General features: G+C 32.0%; 3 protein-coding genes and 1 long non-coding RNA gene across 5 annotated transcripts; 2 read left to right on the forward strand and 2 right to left on the reverse strand.

Annotated features, from left to right (window-relative positions):
• Positions 1–1,073: 1,073 nt before the first annotated feature.
• LOC9317653 (protein trichome birefringence-like 34) lies at positions 1,074–4,956 on the forward strand. Its single transcript, XM_021027017.1, has 5 exons — positions 1,074–1,612; positions 3,208–3,385; positions 3,687–3,883; positions 3,967–4,125; positions 4,466–4,956. The coding sequence occupies exons 1-5, from the start codon at positions 1,272–1,274 to the stop codon at positions 4,821–4,823; spliced, it is 1,233 nt and encodes a 410-aa protein (XP_020882676.1). The 5' UTR covers positions 1,074–1,271; the 3' UTR covers positions 4,824–4,956.
• A 3,505-nt stretch (positions 4,957–8,461) lies between these two features.
• Positions 8,462–8,831, reverse strand: LOC110229544. Its single transcript, XR_002332944.1, has 2 exons — positions 8,741–8,831; positions 8,462–8,642 (listed from the first exon to the last, which is right to left on the reverse strand). It is a non-coding gene; the product is annotated as an uncharacterized LOC110229544 (long non-coding RNA).
• Positions 8,832–13,009: 4,178 nt separating this feature from the next.
• LOC9317654 (protein DETOXIFICATION 44, chloroplastic) lies at positions 13,010–16,594 on the forward strand. 2 transcript variants are annotated; one of them, XM_021027093.1, is made up of 14 exons: positions 13,010–13,368; positions 13,446–13,555; positions 13,642–13,794; positions 13,906–14,027; positions 14,135–14,270; positions 14,460–14,556; positions 14,655–14,755; positions 14,847–15,010; positions 15,151–15,222; positions 15,303–15,419; positions 15,500–15,595; positions 15,683–15,804; positions 15,884–15,978; positions 16,226–16,594. In XM_021027093.1, exons 1-13 carry the CDS (start codon positions 13,139–13,141, stop codon positions 15,942–15,944), a joined length of 1,581 nt encoding a protein of 526 aa, XP_020882752.1. In that variant the 5' UTR covers positions 13,010–13,138; the 3' UTR covers positions 15,945–15,978; positions 16,226–16,594. The 2 variants fall into 2 exon arrangements, with proteins under 2 accessions (XP_020882752.1, XP_020882751.1); XM_021027092.1 differs by lacking the exon at positions 16,226–16,594 and having other exon boundaries at positions 15,884–16,203.
• Positions 16,595–17,806: 1,212 nt separating this feature from the next.
• On the reverse strand, positions 17,807–18,519 carry LOC110228870. Its single transcript, XM_021027099.1, has 2 exons — positions 18,324–18,519; positions 17,807–18,200 (listed from the first exon to the last, which is right to left on the reverse strand). Exons 1-2 carry the CDS (start codon positions 18,371–18,373, stop codon positions 17,837–17,839), a joined length of 414 nt encoding a protein of 137 aa, XP_020882758.1. The 5' UTR covers positions 18,374–18,519; the 3' UTR covers positions 17,807–17,836.
• Positions 18,520–18,833: the final 314 nt, after the last annotated feature.

Below are 18,833 nucleotides of genomic sequence, written 5' to 3' on the forward strand. Positions count from 1 at the left end.
TAGACAAATATAAACACACAATCCCCTATAATATATAGAAAGAGATTACGGTCAGATTCCGTAACTATAGGTCAAATGCTTACCGTCAGATTCTAGAATCAGCGTCCGATTGCATTCACAATGGATAGAAGTTCTTTCGTTTTTTTGGTTAAATTATGGAGATAATGTATTTTTATCTCAAGAACATGTTTTTTTTTCCGTCAAAATGGAGGATTATATTAGAAGGTTTGAGAAATCGCTTTGCAGCGCGTTTGTTGAACAAAACTATGAAAATAGAAACAGGAGTTAAGAGGAATTTGTTGGTTTGCCAAAAGGTCAGCTGGTGTATTACTATTTCGATGGCACCAAATGAATTGACGATCTGTGAATCTTGACTTCCAACTTCGTGCTTCTCTTATCCAATTGAACATACCAAAGTTGAGTTTGTTGCCATTGAGCAGATCTGCAACTTCTTTGTTGTCACCTTCAAAACAAACTCTCTTGAAACCTTTGCTCCAACAGTTCTGCATTGAGTTAATTAAAGCTTGGAATTCTCAAGATCATGTTAATTGATGTTTTTTAGTGATTGGGCCTCCATATTTAAATCTCCTTTGACGACAATAGTTTCTTCTTTCTTAACACGGTGGACTGAATTCTTCCCAAGAATAATTAATGTTTTCTTTTCCATCAAGGTATTGAAAGTCTGAAACTATAGAAAACCTTTTCTTTTCCATAATATTATGATGACTGTATATTGACTACAACAAGAGTATACAATCCAATCAATTATGTAATATTTTAGATATAAGTGTGTTTGAACTTTGAAGATGCAGCCTCACCTTCAAAAAATTTCTCCGCTAGATTATTGGAAAAAATATAAAACAAATTAGTAACTTAATTTTTCAAAACATTAGAATCCTACTTTATATGTGTTTCAAACAAAGCACAATATGTATTCAAAGTTAAATCTCAAGTTCAAATTAAGCCTTCATGATTTTGTCTTTAATAATTAGCTTTCCTCTCTAATTAATCATTAATCAACTTAAAAAATTATTATTTTTCTGGAAGTGGGCAATTGCTTGGCAAACTGTCAACACAAAAGTTTAGAATTTATATTAGGAAAATGATATATATAGGCATAAGTTATTCATAGACAGCTACTGAAATGTGATTGACCACCAAACTACAAAATAGCTTCAAGAAGGCTGGAGTTAAAAGGCAAGTCAGAGAAAGACACATCAATATAACCCAAAACAAACATCATAACAACAACAATAACAAACACATAACCAATGGTAAAGCGACAACTGTTGATGCTAGGTATCAGAACTAGCTTTCATACTATCGCCGCCGTGCTTGTGGCCGGATTAATAGTCACTGCCGTGTTTATGTCCCGAAACGGTTTGCTAAAGGAAAACCCTCAAAGAGACAGTGTACCGGACCTCAGCGGCGACAGTAGCAAAGAATGTAATTTGTTCGAAGGGAAATGGGTATTTGATAATGAATCATACCCTCTTTATAAAGAAGAAGATTGCAAGTTTATGTCTGACCAGTTGGCTTGTGAGAAGTTTGGGAGAAAAGATTTGAGTTACAAATTCTGGAGGTGGCAACCTCACACGTGTGATCTTCCCAGGTTTTTTCCTTCGTTTTCGTTTTCACTTTCACATTTTTACGACTCTCTTTCTTTTCTCTATACATGGCCTTTATTTAGTATACTAGATTTGAACCCGCGGTACACCGCGGGGCTATAATTTTTTTTAAAAAAATCTAAATATAATTAGTTTTGTTTATTAATAGAGAGTATAATATAATATTTCGAAGTATATTATAAATGTACCATCCATATATCTATATTAATAGTTTTAAGTATATACACTTAAACGACATTTGACTTTCTTCTTCTTCTTACCTCAGTTTAGGAGAAAGATTTTTCTTGCGGTACACCGCGGAGCTATTATTTTTAAAAAATATTTTTCTTCCTTAAACTTCCAAATCTAGATTTTACCCCACGGTACACCGCTAGTCGATTTTTTTATAACTAAAAAATTATTTTGCAAAATTTTAAGTTGTATTTATTTTGTTAATATTGTTATTTTGTTTAGTGTTTCTGATTTTATAATTAAATTTTGATTTTTAATTCTAGGATTTCATCCATAGTATATTGTTTAATATTAATATTGATCCAAACCCGTTGCACCATATAACCCCGTCCCGTAAAATTAAACATCATTTGTTATTTTTTTGAATAATATTTTTATGCACTACGGGTCGCAAGTTCATGCGGATAAGCCCGTAGAGAGTTACGGGTTTGCGGGTAGACCCGCCAAAAGAGAAGCTATCGTTTGAAACCCTTTGTTTTGTTTAGAGGTTTTAAGAAAATATCCCTAAAAAATAATTTTCATTATATGAAAAAAAAGAAGTAGAAGAAATTGTAGTATCAACATTCCCGATTTTTATATCACTCGTTACAATTAATTTTTTTTTTTGGAGATAAAAATCAGAAGTTAACTAAGTCGAAATTTTTAAAAAGATTGTGTAGAGATTTTTGGTAAATTGTTGAGAACATATTTGATTTCAAAATTTTTACTTAAATAGATAAGGAAAGATTTTGTAGAGACTTTTGCTAAATATATGAGAAATAAATTTCAAATAAAAATCTTTACTTAAATAAAACAAATCTAAATAATTAATGCTAATGGCATGTCATTGTAAATACTTCTCAACTTCATGATTTATTTGCTAATTGTGATCCAAAAATGTATATATAGATAGTTTATACTATAAACATGTCGCATTATCTCCCCAGATTATACACTTTTCCGTTCTTCTTTCAGTTGATCTATCTCCATTTATATAGGAAACGGTTCTATATCATTCAGTTGATGAAACTTAGACCGATAATTATGTTAGAGTACATATATAGGAATTTTTTCTTCTTGTTTCTAAATTAAATTCTAATGCCATCCGTTCGTTTAGAAGAAAAATAAAAAAAAGAAAGCAAACAAACACAAGAAGAAGAAGTGAATATACAAGTAGTTGGGCCTAATTTGGGCCTTATTGCAAGTCATCGGTTCAAATTAAGGGCTAACGACCAACCAATATACCACATCAATAACTGCTTCTTTTTTTTCTTTTTTTACACATGATTAATTATTTAATTGTTGTTACCAAAATTTATACCAATACTGTATTATCATCATTGAAATCTTTTAATGTAAAAAAAAAAAGGTTTAATGGAACGAAGTTGCTGGAGAGGCTAAGAAATAAGAGGATGGTATACGTAGGAGACTCTTTGAACAGAGGCCAATGGGTATCAATGGTGTGTATGGTTAGTTCGGTCATTACAAACCCAAAGGCGATGTATATGCACAACAATGGCTCTAACCTCATCACCTTCAAAGCCCTCGTAAGTCCTTCATAAATTTTGACACTCAATTACAATCAGTTGTTTGAAAAGTGGGCGGTTATCAAAAAAGTGAATGATGGTGTGGACTAGAACCATCTCTTAGAACATGCAATCAAGCTGCATGCAAATAGTGCCTTTGTTCAAAATCCAATTTTTAAATTATATTTTGAAGAAATTTTCAACATTTCTAAAAACTAATAAAGCCTTTAGTTTCTATATCGTTAGAATGACATTTGTTTATTAAAATGTTCAACGTGATCTTCAAAATAATATGAGACTGCCTTTGCGGATAAATAATCAGGAATACAATGCGACAATAGACTACTATTGGGCTCCTTTACTGGTGGAATCCAACTCGGACGACCCGACAAACCATAGATTTCCTGATCGGATAGTTCGGATCCAATCGATAGAGAAACATGCGAGGCATTGGACGAACTCTAATATCATTGTTTTCAACTCTTATTTATGGTGGAGAATGCCTCATATCAAGTCACTGTAAGTTTTTTTACTTGTGAAGTTAAACTCAACTATTCTCAATATGTAACAAATGGGTAATACATTAAGTAAATATATAAAAGGTGGGGATCATTTGAGAAGTTAGATGGAATATACAAGGAAGTGGAGATGGTGAGAGTTTATGAGATGGCTTTGCAAACACTGTCTCAGTGGTTGGAGGTTCACGTTAACCCCAATCTTACCAAACTTTTCTTCATGTCCATGTCTCCCACCCATGAAAGGTACCTTTCTCTAACTCTTTTCAATACCCATGATAATGTTTTTTGATCTATTTTTTTCCCTCATAGATTCGTATCTTCATTCTTTACGTTTTTTTCGATAAATATTTATTTCTCCTAATATATCAATTGGTTTTTAGAGTGTGATTGAAATCTTCACTAGTTGAACTTCTTCTTTTTTTTTTTTTTTTTTTTACTTAGCAGTCAAAAGTTTTATAGCAAAATAAGTTTTACTTTTAATGATGCATATGATCGGCACAACTTATGACCAAATGAATTTGTCATACTAGTATTATTTGGGTTCTTATACAAGATAACAAGTAACATAAGTAAATCTATGTAGGGGTGAAGAATGGGGAGGAAAACTTGATCAGAACTGTTATGGAGAAACTAGTCTAATAGATAAAGAAGGATATACTGGAAAAGGTTCAGATCCAAAGATGATGAGAGTCTTAGAAAATGTGCTTGACGGGCTAAAAAATCGAGGATTACACATGCAGATGATAAACATTACGCAACTATCGGAGTATCGAAAAGAAGGTCATCCTTCGATCTACAGAAAACAATGGGGAACAGTGAAGGAAAATGAACTCTCGAATCCAAGTAGTAATGCAGATTGCATACATTGGTGTTTGCCTGGAGTTCCTGATGTTTGGAATGAACTCCTTTATGCTTATATTCCTGACCATCACTCTAGTTGAAAACTACTGTTACATCTTTTTTTTTTCTTCTACCTATTCCACTTCAATTGTACAGCTGATTTTATTACTCTCACTTATTTTTATCAAAATTTTTAACATGTTTTTCTTAATATGCCATTTCTTCAATGAATTAGAATCCCTTTATTTGGGTCAAAACAATTATTTTGTTTTGGGCCATAGTTGATTAGGCTTTGCAAGTTTTGGATATGGTGCCAAGAAAATCCATCAATCTTCCATATGGTAGTTTTTGTTTTTTTGTTTTTTCCGGTTAAGTTAAATATGCTAGTTAAAAATGTGTGTTCTACTCTATCTAGAGTTGAATAACAATTTTTAACTTTCAAATGCATGATGTGGAAAATGCATAAAAGCCTACGAGTATACGTTAAAATATGTGATAAAGTGGAACTAAGAATGTATTTTAGTTTTTTTTTTTTTATGATGATTTTTGAAGGGTTTTTCTAACTAATCAACATTTTGTCGTTAATCACAAATATCATTCAACTATATATGTTAAATTAAACTGAAATATCTTTACCATTGATATACTACTAAAATAATACTACTATTCATATCCTAAAGAAAGATGAGGCATGAAAAGCTGTGTGTGTTAAAATCTGTGTCACAAAGTGGAAGGCGGAGAAACTGGGAAGTTGGCAGGACAGATACAGAATCATAAAGCCGCCCTGAAGTGACGCTCCAATAATTGTTTTGATTTCTTCCCAGAATTTCCTCCATTATTTCTCGAATTACTAAAAACTAGAAAACTTAAATTTCAATCATCCTTTCTTTGGATTTTTCGAAGAATCTCGTTCTTCATATTACATTTTTTTGTTTATTAATTTTTTATTTTCTGACTGGTAAATTGGCAATAGACCCCATTGATTGAGGACTGTGTGGATGATGACCATTTTAACGAAAAGCTGATCAAATGAGGTTGAATTTTGTCAGAATGAATGTCTTTGCATAAAAGTTCAGCCAATTAATACTTTTGAATGTATATTGGTTCCTTTATATGGAGGCTTCCCACTACTCTGATTCTATGAATCTTGGCTTCGTATAAGATTTTAAATGGTTTCAAAGAAACAAACACTTGATTACAAATTTACATTTTAAATACCTTGTTTGTATTACATGAACCTTTAAGTGAAGAAAATGGAAAGAGCTATTACTGTTTTACTTAGAGTAAACATATGTATAAATGTGTGCTCTGAGTCCCTAATATATTTTTGGACCTCATCGTAATATCTTTGGATAGGTTTTATTCATTAAAGCTTGTTTTTGGACCTCATCGTAATATGCTAACAAAATAAAATATATATTTAACTTTAAGAAAGCCGTATTCATAAATTCTATGTCACACCATTAGAGCACAACTGTCTTAGAGATGGCAGAGGATAGAGACTACAGAATTTCATGTATATTAATAGAAAAATATACAGTCCAACTTAGATTCGTTCATCTTCATGTATTTATGTAGATTTTAAAATCTATTTTAACATTAATGTATCATGCTATTGATTGAGGGCTGTTGCCTATGATAATGACCTAACGAAAAGCTGACCCAAATTAAATTGAATAATGTCAGATTGAATGTTTGTAAATTCTCAGCCAGTAAAAGATATGGAGTTACGTTGTATATGATCTAATTGATTATTCTTGTGTGTATGTTTTTGTTTTCTTTTATTTGGAAGTTCTCCAGCTACTTAAGAAGTTAGAATACATGGATCTTGCTCCGAAAAGGGGACTGATTTATTATTTAATATTCAGGTTATGAATTTTGGAAACCTTATACAAATTCCTTGCTATTTTTTTCTTTTGTATGTGGTGATTGTGTTTTTATAATTGAAGTTTCACTAATTTATAGTTCAGTAATGATCCTTTGTTCAAAAATCAAAACAGATTAGACTAGCTAGGAACCAAATGTATTAGAATAGGAATGCAAAATGGACTGATCTATCAAAGTTCGCGTACGGCAAACTAATCATAATTAACGAAATGGATGTGACTTTGATCAGCCTATTTAGACGTACTCCTCTATAAAAGAAGTTAAAAGTTGGCAGATGATTGATGTAATGTAAAGATGATAAGAAAAATATACATCGTAGCTAATTCGATCCGTTATTTGTTTTGTGTTAAAAAAATTAGGAACATGGTCATACTTTTTCATTTAACCGGTTAAATTTATCGATGCTAGATATCTTTGATAAGCTTATCTTATCACTGATTTTACAAATGCTCGATCGATATATAAGTTTATCAACACTTTCTTACTAACTGCTAAACTATTTGGTAATTAATCCTTTGATTTCATTTCCTGAGCCCTCATTGATTTTGGTGTGCAAACTCTCGATCGTATTCTTTTAGAAATAATAATTTTAAAATGAGAGAGAAAAATGTAGTGACTTGTTTTTTGTTTTTTTTTTTTTTTTTTTGGAAAGAAGGTTTGAGAAAAATGTAGTGATGAAAGTGAGATATATGGGACGCACTATTGAAAACATTGACCACACCGCATGATGTGAGATTTGATGTGAATATGGTAACTAATAACACCCAGACTCACTTTTATGAGAGAATGTATCTTAACGAATGTTATTCACCAATGCTTAGATGCGCTATAGGGGAACATTATCATTATTTGGAAAGAACCAATTTTTTTTTTTTTTGATAAATTCTTCCAATCGCAATCAAAACTTACCATCTATACAAACGTTTTCTGCATCTAGTAGACCGTGAAACAATAATAATTTGTTATAGTATTAGATAATATATATCTATTCCAACCTCACTGTTTTATTCTAGTATTTTTATGCCAAATATAACGGAAACAAAAACAATTTCAGCTACCAACACATTTTGACATCAGGCTCAAACCCACAAATTTTTTTACCTCATTTTTTTGGTTTAATATTAAAATTGATACTAATAAAAAGAAGGTTTACATTATACAGTGAAAACCCCAAAAAAATATACAAACCTCTTAAAGAGAGAGGGCAAGGAACATTTAAATAAATAAATGAGCTTTAGCCATTAATACAACCAAAGTAGGCTAATAGTACAAAATGACAAGTCATCGATTACATTATTTCTTCTCTTCTTTTTTTTCTCCTTTTCTTTTTTTTGCTAAAGGTCTATTACAGTTTTAAATGTAATTACAAAATTTCAAATGATTGGAATTCAAAACAAACAAAATATTCCGTAAAAGTAAACTGATTTTTTTTAGTCATTATTTAAGTTAGCTCTTTCGACAAAATCATTATAAATTAGGCCATTTTGTAAGTTAGTTCTTTTCTCACTACAAAAAAAAAGAATCATTATGACGTTCAGTTGAGACGAAAAAAAATTGTCACAAATTTGTGACTTTTTTAGATACTATGTTATGACGATTTTTTTTTGTCATAAATTCGTAATTATTTCGTCACAATATTGTTACGCACTAAATAGTAACTGTAAATTGTCTCGATGAGTGACAAAATAGTGACGTTAATATTAGTCGTAACGGTGGTGACGTTTGTATTACCAATATGTAGTCACAAATGGTGACATTAATTTGGGACAAATTATTGGTCACAAATTATTGGTCCAGTTAAAATACTTATATATAGTGAATATTCATTGTATTTTAACGTGGAATATATAAATTTTAGAAAATAATTAAAAATAAAATAAAATAATCGATTACATCTTTCACAATTCATAATTATCTTTAAAACTTAAAATGATTTTATTGTTTTATAAAATAGATAACAATTTGAACTTATAATAAAACATCCATTTCAAGCTTGCTTCATGTCTATTCATCTCGTGTCTAACACTTAATCCCTGAGACAACATGAATATAAACAAAACAAAAATTAAAAATAACACTTGATGATGCTCCAAATATAAGCTGAACACAAAAATTGACATATATAGTTTACCTTCTATAGTCGGTATTGGAACTAACTAAACGATTAATAGTATCATTCAATTTTCTTACTTCGTCTTCTAGACATTTGACTCGGTTTCTCATATATAGTTTTCGACAAGCCACTATAACTTAGGTAATTTTGTAAGTTAGCTGGACTATATAATAATTTTTTTGTTTCACATCTAGAGTATAATCACACATATATACGTACCGTACAACTTTAGTCAAATTAGAAAATCTCAGTATAGTTTTTCTAAATACTTTTTTTTGGTTAATTAATGAACGTCTTATCTGTAAAAAAGAAAATGGATATTTTATAGGGGATGAATCTTTTAAATACTTCAGGATTAATAAAAATGACATCATATATCTCTTGAAACCAAGTGAATACATATTTGATATTTTACTTGACGACCGTAGTCGGCAGGAAAAAAGATACAAACAACAATCTAAAAGGATAAAGTAAAAAGTCTTGACATTCATTAATTTAATCATTCCTGTTAACATAAATGGACAACAAACCTCACCGTTATTTACCAGAATTTACCTATTTTGGTAAGAATTGTACCTCTGGTATTTTATATTCACCTAAAATATAATTATTAACTCTTTTAAATTAATTATTTTTTCAATATTTTCTAATCATAGAAATCCATTTATCTGCGTAACAAAAAAAAAATTATACTTTCAAATCCACTATAAATAAATATATACTCTCATAGCTTGCAAATAAGCATTGATTGGTCTTCGAATATTTTGAATGTCGGACCAATGATATATAGTTAACAATATGCGGTACACAAATACATATTATAATTTAATCACAATAATATATATGCAATGCGTGTATTTATATATACCCACATACGTAATTAAAGTCCGGGATAAAATTATAGCATATATTATAATAGACGACGCATCTATAATTGTTCGTCAACAAAAGCATTATCATGTATTTTGAATTAAGCTTCCTTCATTTCTGTGAACAAGGACCCGAGAAGAAGAAACTAAAGTCAAAAATCAACCGGCCCTTGTGGCCTAGTGGTAAAGAGGTCACAGTAAAGAGGTCAAAACTGTGACTTCCGCCACCAAGATTCGAGGCACGGCCACTGACAAGTTTACATACGGGAATTGCCAGTTTCGTGGGATTAGTCCTTGGGCCTAGGAAACCTTTGGAAGATCCGCGGTTATTAAAAAAAAAAAAAAAAGTCAAACAATCAATACGTGATCCAATAAATCACATCTGGACTATATAGTATTAATACTTTCCACACTAAAAAAGCTAAGAAATTTAATAAATATACTTTAACTAGTAAACATTATTATTACAGGAAAAACGTAGTCATTACATATATTTTGGTAATATATGGAAATTAATAATTCACATTAAAAATAATAATAATATTTTCACGTTTAACGAAGAGGAGATGACGTGTGTTCCTTCGAACCCGAGTTTCGTTAGTCTATAAATAACACCTTCTCTTCTCCTTCTTCCTCACTTCCATCTTTTTAGCTTTACTCTCTCTAATCGTTTTTCTTTTTCTCTTTAAGTCACAACCCAAAAAACAAGTAGAGAAGAATCTGTAAAGCTCAGGAGGGATAGCGCCATGATGATCTTATTTCATATCGATTTTTTGGCGCTATCCATCCTGAGTTTCATTGGCTCTTCTTACTACAATGTAAAAGGCAGAGGCAAAACGTCTACAACCACTTGAAATCCTATTCTTTTTAGTGTCTCATTTGAGCTCTATAATTTTCATAAAAGTGTCTTATTTTTTATATATCTCTTTTGTTGAAACTTTAAACCAAGAAATATACTTTAGTCTAACACAAATCATGATAAGAAAAGACTAGCTAGATCTCATCATTAGACTCTTTCTCTGGTGAAGTCAGCCACCTCCGGGTAGGTTTCATTTGTATCCTAATTACAATTATTAGTGTTCTTATTGCCGTTTTAAATAAAGTTAATTAGTTAATTAATGTCGGTCCAAACTTTCTAAACCAATTATTCTGAAAAAGATGAACGCCAATCAATTATATACAATTTTCTTACATTAATTAAAGTAGAATCGGAGATGCTACTAACCAAAAGTTGCAATATCATAAAATCATTTTCTGAAGATTTGTTTTAGGATTTACTTACTTTATAGTGCTTGTGGTTGGGGTCAGGGTAAGTGGGGAACAGATATGCTCTGCATGAACCACGTGGACCAACATGCATATACACAGTTTCATTTATTTTTCTTATGGGTTCATTTGCAATTTTTCCAGTATCTTTTAGATTTATGTTATCTTCTTGGTGATCTTTTTTTTGGTCGCATGTTCTTGGTGATTCTTCGTCGACGTTTTGACTTTCTTCCTCAGAGACCTTATTAATATGTTTATTGCATGAACTTTTGTAATATTCAAGAAAAGAGATCGAACACAATTGTAACCGGAATTTATTTATTAATTTGAATTCTATGTTTGTTTCTCTACCAATTTCGTATTCAAATGTTTATGCTCCGGAGTTCTAACCACAAAAATTGTTGCTCTATATGTAGGAGTTCTACATCTCGCTCGTTTTTTTTTTTTTTTTTTTTTTTTTTTTTTTTTTTTTTTTTGTTGTGTCAATCATCTCGCTCGTTTAAACCTAATTAACTATTTAGTTTGGTAGTCCAGTGACTTCGTGCAAACGTTGGGATTTATACATATAGAGCATTTTTGTATAGTCAAAACCTTGGTATACTATTCATTTTCGTTGTGACAATCATTATGTTTTGCAAAGATTGCAACGTATAATTAACGTTGTATTGAATTTAGGAGAAATTAGGCATTTACAGTGAATTTTTGTGACAAACTGTTGTTTCCAGCATGTGCCACTAAGCATGTCTATATATAGAATTGGAATGGATGATAACCAGTATTGGTCGATAATGGATAATTTGGTATTTAGAATTACTAACGTATACTATAAATAAGGAAACTCGATATTTTCTCAAGTTATCTAGTATTATATTATTTCATTAATTTGGAACGGCAAATTACCTGAGTCAAATTATGAATTATTATAAAAGAAAAGACCAATTAGCAAACGGTTTAAGGTTTAATCGATCCGACCAATCATACAGGTTTCTAACACCTTCTAACGACTGGTCAGTAATGCTATTAAATTATTTATTTTATTTTAAATACAGCCTAGTGATCTTACAAAATTTATGTTATAAAATAGTCATAGGAGAAATAGATCATATGGTATTTAATATCTTAAAAAATTACAATATTGATCAAGTTGAATAAGAGTTATATGGTCCTTTAGTAGTATAGAGATTTTACTTAATATGATATTTGAAATTAGTGTGAGTGTTACTGTATTTTAACGTGTATAATCAGGTGTTCAAAAAAGAAATGAAATAAAAATAAGATAGGTGTTCCTACATTTTAATCCCAAAAAAAAAGGGAGGACAGGTCTTCTTCTGTAATTTGCTGGGACCGCAAGTCATGTGAGGCTGCTCTGCTGATGCTGCACGGCGTCGCAACTCTCTCAATAAATTCTTTTAACTAACGCTCCAATTTACGATGTAAAAATGCTGACTTCAATTCTATGCCTTACTCTTGTACTCTATGTTTCGTTAGCCTATTAAATCCAACTCTGCTTTTGAACCAACAAAAAAATCCAACTCTGCTGAATCGTGAAACACGTCATTGATGATCTTTAAACCAGATTTTTTTCTTTTTTCAAATATATGCTCTTAAGATATTGTTTGTCGTACAAGTGTATTGTATTATTTGGAAATGCATTGTTTCTCCGAGAATGTTAAACTCAAAACCTATAATCGGATCAGTTTCAAATTTCAAGAAAGTTCAAATAACAAAAGGGATATAGATCTTTTTTTTTTGGTTTTAGGATATCAGATGATCTTACAACTAATCCATATCAAGATTCTTGAACACTAGTATGCGGATTTCAAATATCCATCCAAAAATCAAAATATATCCCTTTTAGAAACCACAAGATAACCGGAGAAATAAAGATTTCTTTCTAAATTTAGAAAGTGAGTGATACAGAAGCAAACTCATGACTTACATATTATGAGAGTCACGGTCACAACAAGGAAAAAAAACGATATATGATGTATATCCTCTTCAATCAAACTAGAGCAAAAAAAAGAAGCTATCTTAAAGATACTACAAAAGAGTAACTTTGGTCAAAAAAAAGTTTTTAAGTGAATTAAAAACAAACAAACAATAAACAATTTAAAAGCCCAATAAAAAGCCCATTAAAGGTCCAACCGTAATATGCAATTGGTTTAGACATCTGACCGTTTAATCAGTTAGGAAGTAGATAGATAAAGAGAGTGAACATCATCATGTGGCTCTCTTTCTTCCTCCTCCGCCGAGATTTTTCTCCGTCTCTCTCTTCTCCGCAATGGCGGCGGTCGCTACCCCCTTCTGTTTCTCTCCCCTTCGATCGCCGTCACTTTTCCAACTCCACAATCTTTCTCTAAACCCTAATTCATCGATTCGAAGAACAATCTTCTGTAAATCATCGCCTCGCGATGAATCTCCAGCTGTCACCGCTTCTTCTCGGCGACCGGAAAAACAGCAGAATCTAGTGGAATCTCCCAAACCTGATCCTGATCACAAACCGGAACCTGGGTTCGTCCTCAGCCTAATGCTTCTTCTGTATTCAACTTTGAATGGTTTCTGATGTTTATTGGTTTATTTGGGTTTAGGATTGGTAAAATTGGAATGGAGATTATGTCAATTGCATTACCTGCTGCTTTAGCTTTAGCTGCTGATCCTATTACATCTCTTGTCGACACTGCCTTCGTTGGCCATATTGGTAAATGCTTACTCTTTGCTTGGTTTCAATTTCACATTTTTCGAAATTTTACATTTTTAACATCACTATAACATGTAATGTGACAGGTTCTGCAGAATTAGCTGCAGTAGGAGTATCAGTTTCTGTATTCAATTTGGTGTCGAAGCTCTTCAATGTTCCTTTGCTAAATGTCACAACATCGTTTGTTGCGGAGGAGCAAGCAATTGCTGCTAAGGATGATAGTGATTCTATAGAAACAAGTATTTTACTTTCCTTCAAGCTTCTAATGCAAAATGTGCTTAATGTTATACTGTCTTCTTTCAAAGATTGTTTCTTTACGTTGAATCTGTTGTTTATTTGCGGGTGTTAAGGCAAGAAAGTGCTGCCTTCTGTTTCAACATCTTTAGTTCTTGCTGCTGGAGTTGGTATTGCAGAGGCGATTGCGCTATCTCTCGGCTCTGATTTCTTGATGGACGTCATGGCTATACCTTTTGTAATGTCTTAAGCTTATCACAGATCATGTTGAACTTATTTTTATAGAAGCTGTTATCTTTGATGTTTCGTATAAGTGATCCTCTCTCCCGCTTTGTAACTTTTCAGGATTCACCAATGCGGATACCAGCAGAGCAGTTCCTCAGACTTAGAGCGTATGGTGCACCACCAATTGTAGTGGCATTGGCTGCGCAAGGAGCTTTTCGAGGTTTCAAAGACACAACAACGCCTCTATATGCAGTTGGCAAGTATTGCACAATCATCTCTCTTTTAATTTTATCCTTGTATTTAAGATTTATGCATGAAATAGAAGTATGACCGATATTTACATGATTGTCAATTGTTGTTATTTCAATCGTGTTTACGAAACCGTATATATGCATTAGCAGTTTCGCATACATGTGTCTGATATGGTAAAACTATGGTTCAACAGTTGCGGGGAATGTTCTTAATGCGATATTAGATCCAATCCTGATATTTGTCCTTGGTTTTGGTATCTCTGGTGCTGCAGCTGCTACCGTGATTTCTGAGTATGTCCAAAAATGTGGTAATAGACTCGTTTTCTAGTAATGCATATTTATCTTAATTTGTGGCTTCTTATGTTTCTCACTTGTCAATGTTTCTTCAGATACTTGATTGCATTTATTCTTCTGTGGAAGTTGAATGAGAATGTAGTTTTGCTCTCTCCTCAAATCAAAGTGGGAAGAGCCAACCAGTACCTCAAATCAGGTAACTCCTCAAAATATTCAAGTTTTCTTGAAACAATTCAAACACAAAACGCAAAAAGGCTACTAAATGAAATGTATTGATCCATGCTTAGGTGGGCTTCTGATTGGTAGAACGGTGGCTTTGCTTGTGCCATTCACATTAGCTACTTCGTTAGCAGCTCAAAATGGACCCACTCAAATGGCTGGCCATCAAATCGTCTTGGAAGTCTGGTTGGCTGTCTCTTTACTCACCGATGCTTTAGCCATTGCTGCACAGGTCTATTATCTTTTGCAAATCAACTTCGAAACAGATCATCTCTACCAAAGTTTACTGTGACATAAAAATCCCATTAGTATGATTCAAGATTACGTTTTGAAGAGAATTTTTTCACTTAAGGTTTCTACCTCTATTTTCAGAGTCTTCTTGCCACCACTTTCTCTCAAGGAGAATACAAACAAGCCCGGGAAGTTATCTTCGGAGTCCTTCAAGTTCGTATTCATTACATCCCTAGTTTATATCCTACCCTATAAATTCGGTTTATAATGTACAATCGCAATCTTTTAAGTAGGTAGGATTAGCAACTGGAACTGGTTTGGCTGCTGTATTGTTCATCACTTTCGAACCATTTTCAAGCTTATTCACAACGGATTCAGAAGTTCTAAAGATTGCTTTGTCAGGGACCTTGGTAAGATCTTATCTTTTAATCTAGAAAGAGTTTGAAAGGGTAGCCTCAGACACTTTCTAAATAATGTTGTCTGGATGCAGTTTGTGGCTGGATCTCAACCGGTGAATGCTCTAGCGTTTGTTTTGGATGGGCTTTATTATGGTGTCTCTGACTTTGGATTTGCCGCCTATTCTATGGTCTCTTTTTCTTCTTCCTCAGTTGATGGTTTGATTCTCCCTTTTCTTCACCTGGAATAAGTTGATAAATTATCGTTTTTGGAACAGGTGATTAATGGATTAATATCTTCCTTGTTCATGCTTGTGGCTGCACCAACGTTTGGCCTTGCCGGGATCTGGACTGGTTTATTCCTCTTCATGGCATTGCGGTTGGTTGCCGGAGCCTGGAGGTAAAAAATTAACTAAAAGACCGTTCTAATTTCATCCCGTCCGAACATTTTTTTAAAAGGATATTGCATCATGTTTCAGATTGGGGACAAGAACCGGTCCATGGAAAATGCTGTGGTCTGCTCCAGAGAAGCCAGAATGAGACGGATCGCTGTTTCTGCATCAATATTTTTGCGGGATGATGCGTGACTCTTAAGTTAAGATAATGAAAATGTGGTAAACTAATAGTATAAAAAAACAGAGTCTTATAGTATATTGATGCAGCATAAACACTAAGCTAGAATCTGAAAAACTCTAAATATGAATCGAATCCACCTCCCTGGTGATAACTGGAGCCTTGAGGTTCATTGTACATCAATCCATTTTCCAATTTGAATCGTTCGAAGCTGTAATTTTCCTCTGATTTCACTATTTCTTTACCAGTCATAGGATTCTCAGTCTTGTCATGGCCAAGCTCAATAGCGTCCTCCTTGTAGACTACATAGTCCTTTCCATCATTCGTTTCAATCACGCCATTACGTGTTCAGAAGGTGATTGTTGGAGTTTTTGGACTTACAAGGATAAGTATCTGTTGATAGGATTCAACGAGATTGAGTCTATTAATTAGACCAAGTCCAAGGAGTTAAAAATCCACCTCGTTACTGCTATATTACTTGGGAAAGAACTTAGGTCTATCTGGTTTTTTTAGATCACCCTTTTTTGTCTTTTGTTTGATTGGACTGTTTGGAGGAAGATGTAGTTTGAATATGCGTAGAATCTCTTATATATTAATTGAAAAACATTTTTAAAAAATAACCTTACTCTCATGTGTGATTAACGAAAATGCCATGCTGACATGTCGTTCTCACAGAGCTTCTCAATCCATTTAATTAAAGGCCCAACATTTATTAGGATATTTACAGATTTTGCCATTAGTTTTACTTATGTTTATTTTCTCTAATTAATTTATGCTTTTTATTTTACTCAATTAATTAAAATCTCTTATATATTAATTGAGAAGCATTTTTAAAAAATAACCTTACTCTCATGTGTGGTTAACGAAAATGCCATGCTGACATGTCGTTCTCACAGAGCTTCTCAATCCATTTAATTAAAGGCCCAACATTTATTAGGATATTTACAGATTTTGCCATTAGTTTTACTTATGTTTATTTTCTCTAATTAATTTATGCTTTTTATTTTACTCAATTAATTAAAATCTCTTATATATTAATTGAGAAGCATTTTTAAAAAATAACCTTACTCTCATGTGTGATTAACGAAAATGCCATGCTGACATGTCGTTCTCACAGAGCTTCTCAATCCATTTAATTAAAGGCCCAACATTTATTAGGATATTTACAGATTTTGCTATTAGTTTTACTTATGTTTATTTTCTCTAATTAATTTATGCTTTTTATTTTACTCAATTAATTAAAACGAAAATACAATTAAAATATGTAATTAAGAGATACAAATCTATACAAAATGGAGTACCTAATATTTTGTGTATCTATTAGTATAACAAGATATATATCATGAATCATAATAAACACAAAACATTAATACATAAATGAAAATTTTCACTACTCTTGATAATTATTAATACACTACTGTTTATCTAATAATATAAAATTCGAACACCTTCAATATAGTTAATACATTAAAATTTATTAAATAATCGTTTTGTCCCGCACATAGTGCGGGTTATTATCTAGTACTGTATTATTCGTCGTTTTACTTTATGGATAATTAAGAAGAATGATCTAAAATATTCTCTCCCACAATTGCACTAATATTACATGATATTAGAACGTTTGTGCTCATCACTTGAAATAGTAACACATTTCTTAATTGAGTTTTTATTATACACAATACTAAACTTTTTTAATGAAAATAAATGGGGATAATTAAGTTTGATTTAAGAAACAACAAAAATCGTGGGGAACATTAGGAACAAAAATCAAACTAAAAAAAATATAGGAAAGAGAAAAAAAAACAGGAAATAAAAAGAAACCAAAGAAAGAGTAAAACGCAAAAAGGGTAGACTTCTAGTTAATGTTTTATAGAGTAACATAAAAAGGGTATAAACCATAACAAAGAAGGTATACCGATAATGAGAGCAACGGCGAGAGAAATAGAATAGAGGAAGAGAATTAGTAAAATAACGCCACAGATATGAGCAACACCCATGACGCCGCCTTCGAAAGGACGTTCGGGGATCTTCTTGAACATGTATACCCATGTAGCCACACCAGCAATGTTTGCTAGACAGTAGAAAGCCACCAAAAACTCGATCATATGGTCTATACTTGAAACTAGGGGAATCTTATAATGTCTTATATACAAAAAGGTTGCAACATTGAAGCCTATCAAGAGCACGTTCATGACAAGGTCGTATATTACGTATTTGTTTTGCCTGCATATCCCATCCACCACCAATCACAGTTTATATAGCCATATTATCGATTGTTACATGAGTATTATTTAATTTATAATTAAAACAAAATCAGAGTAAAGAAAACTCGTTGATGGGACTCACCACCATGGACGCCGCCGGCTCGGAGATTCATCGACGGTAGCAGGATCCATGGTTTCGTTTCTTGGTGCATTAATTTATGTAAATGCCTCGATATATATATGAACCCCTTTGGTTATATACATTGATTCACGGCGGTATCTTAAGGTTTTGATAAGGTCATATATAAACGAACTAACGAAGTATCTTCTCTTTTTTTTTGGTTGGTAAAAGAAGTATCTTCAAAACCATTCTTATCTTCTTCAGCTATATATATCCCCTATATTATTTAAAGTTTTTGTTTTTTTTTCGGCTAAAGTTTTTGTTTATCATCCACGATTAATATTTCATTTAACAAATCACATCATACAAATATTTTAATTTGTTATCATTTTTGGGTAAACAATTTAATGATAATAATGTAAGGAATATTTCCTTTTTCTATTATATGGTCTTATAGTTATCCGTTTTCTATTGGAATATTGCTATTACTTAATATATCTGGAATCCAATTAAATTGGTAATTAAAGAGTT

This window comes from Arabidopsis lyrata, assembly GCF_000004255.2.
Source record: "Arabidopsis lyrata subsp. lyrata unplaced genomic scaffold ARALYscaffold_4, whole genome shotgun sequence".
NCBI lineage: Eukaryota > Viridiplantae > Streptophyta > Magnoliopsida > Brassicales > Brassicaceae > Arabidopsis > Arabidopsis lyrata.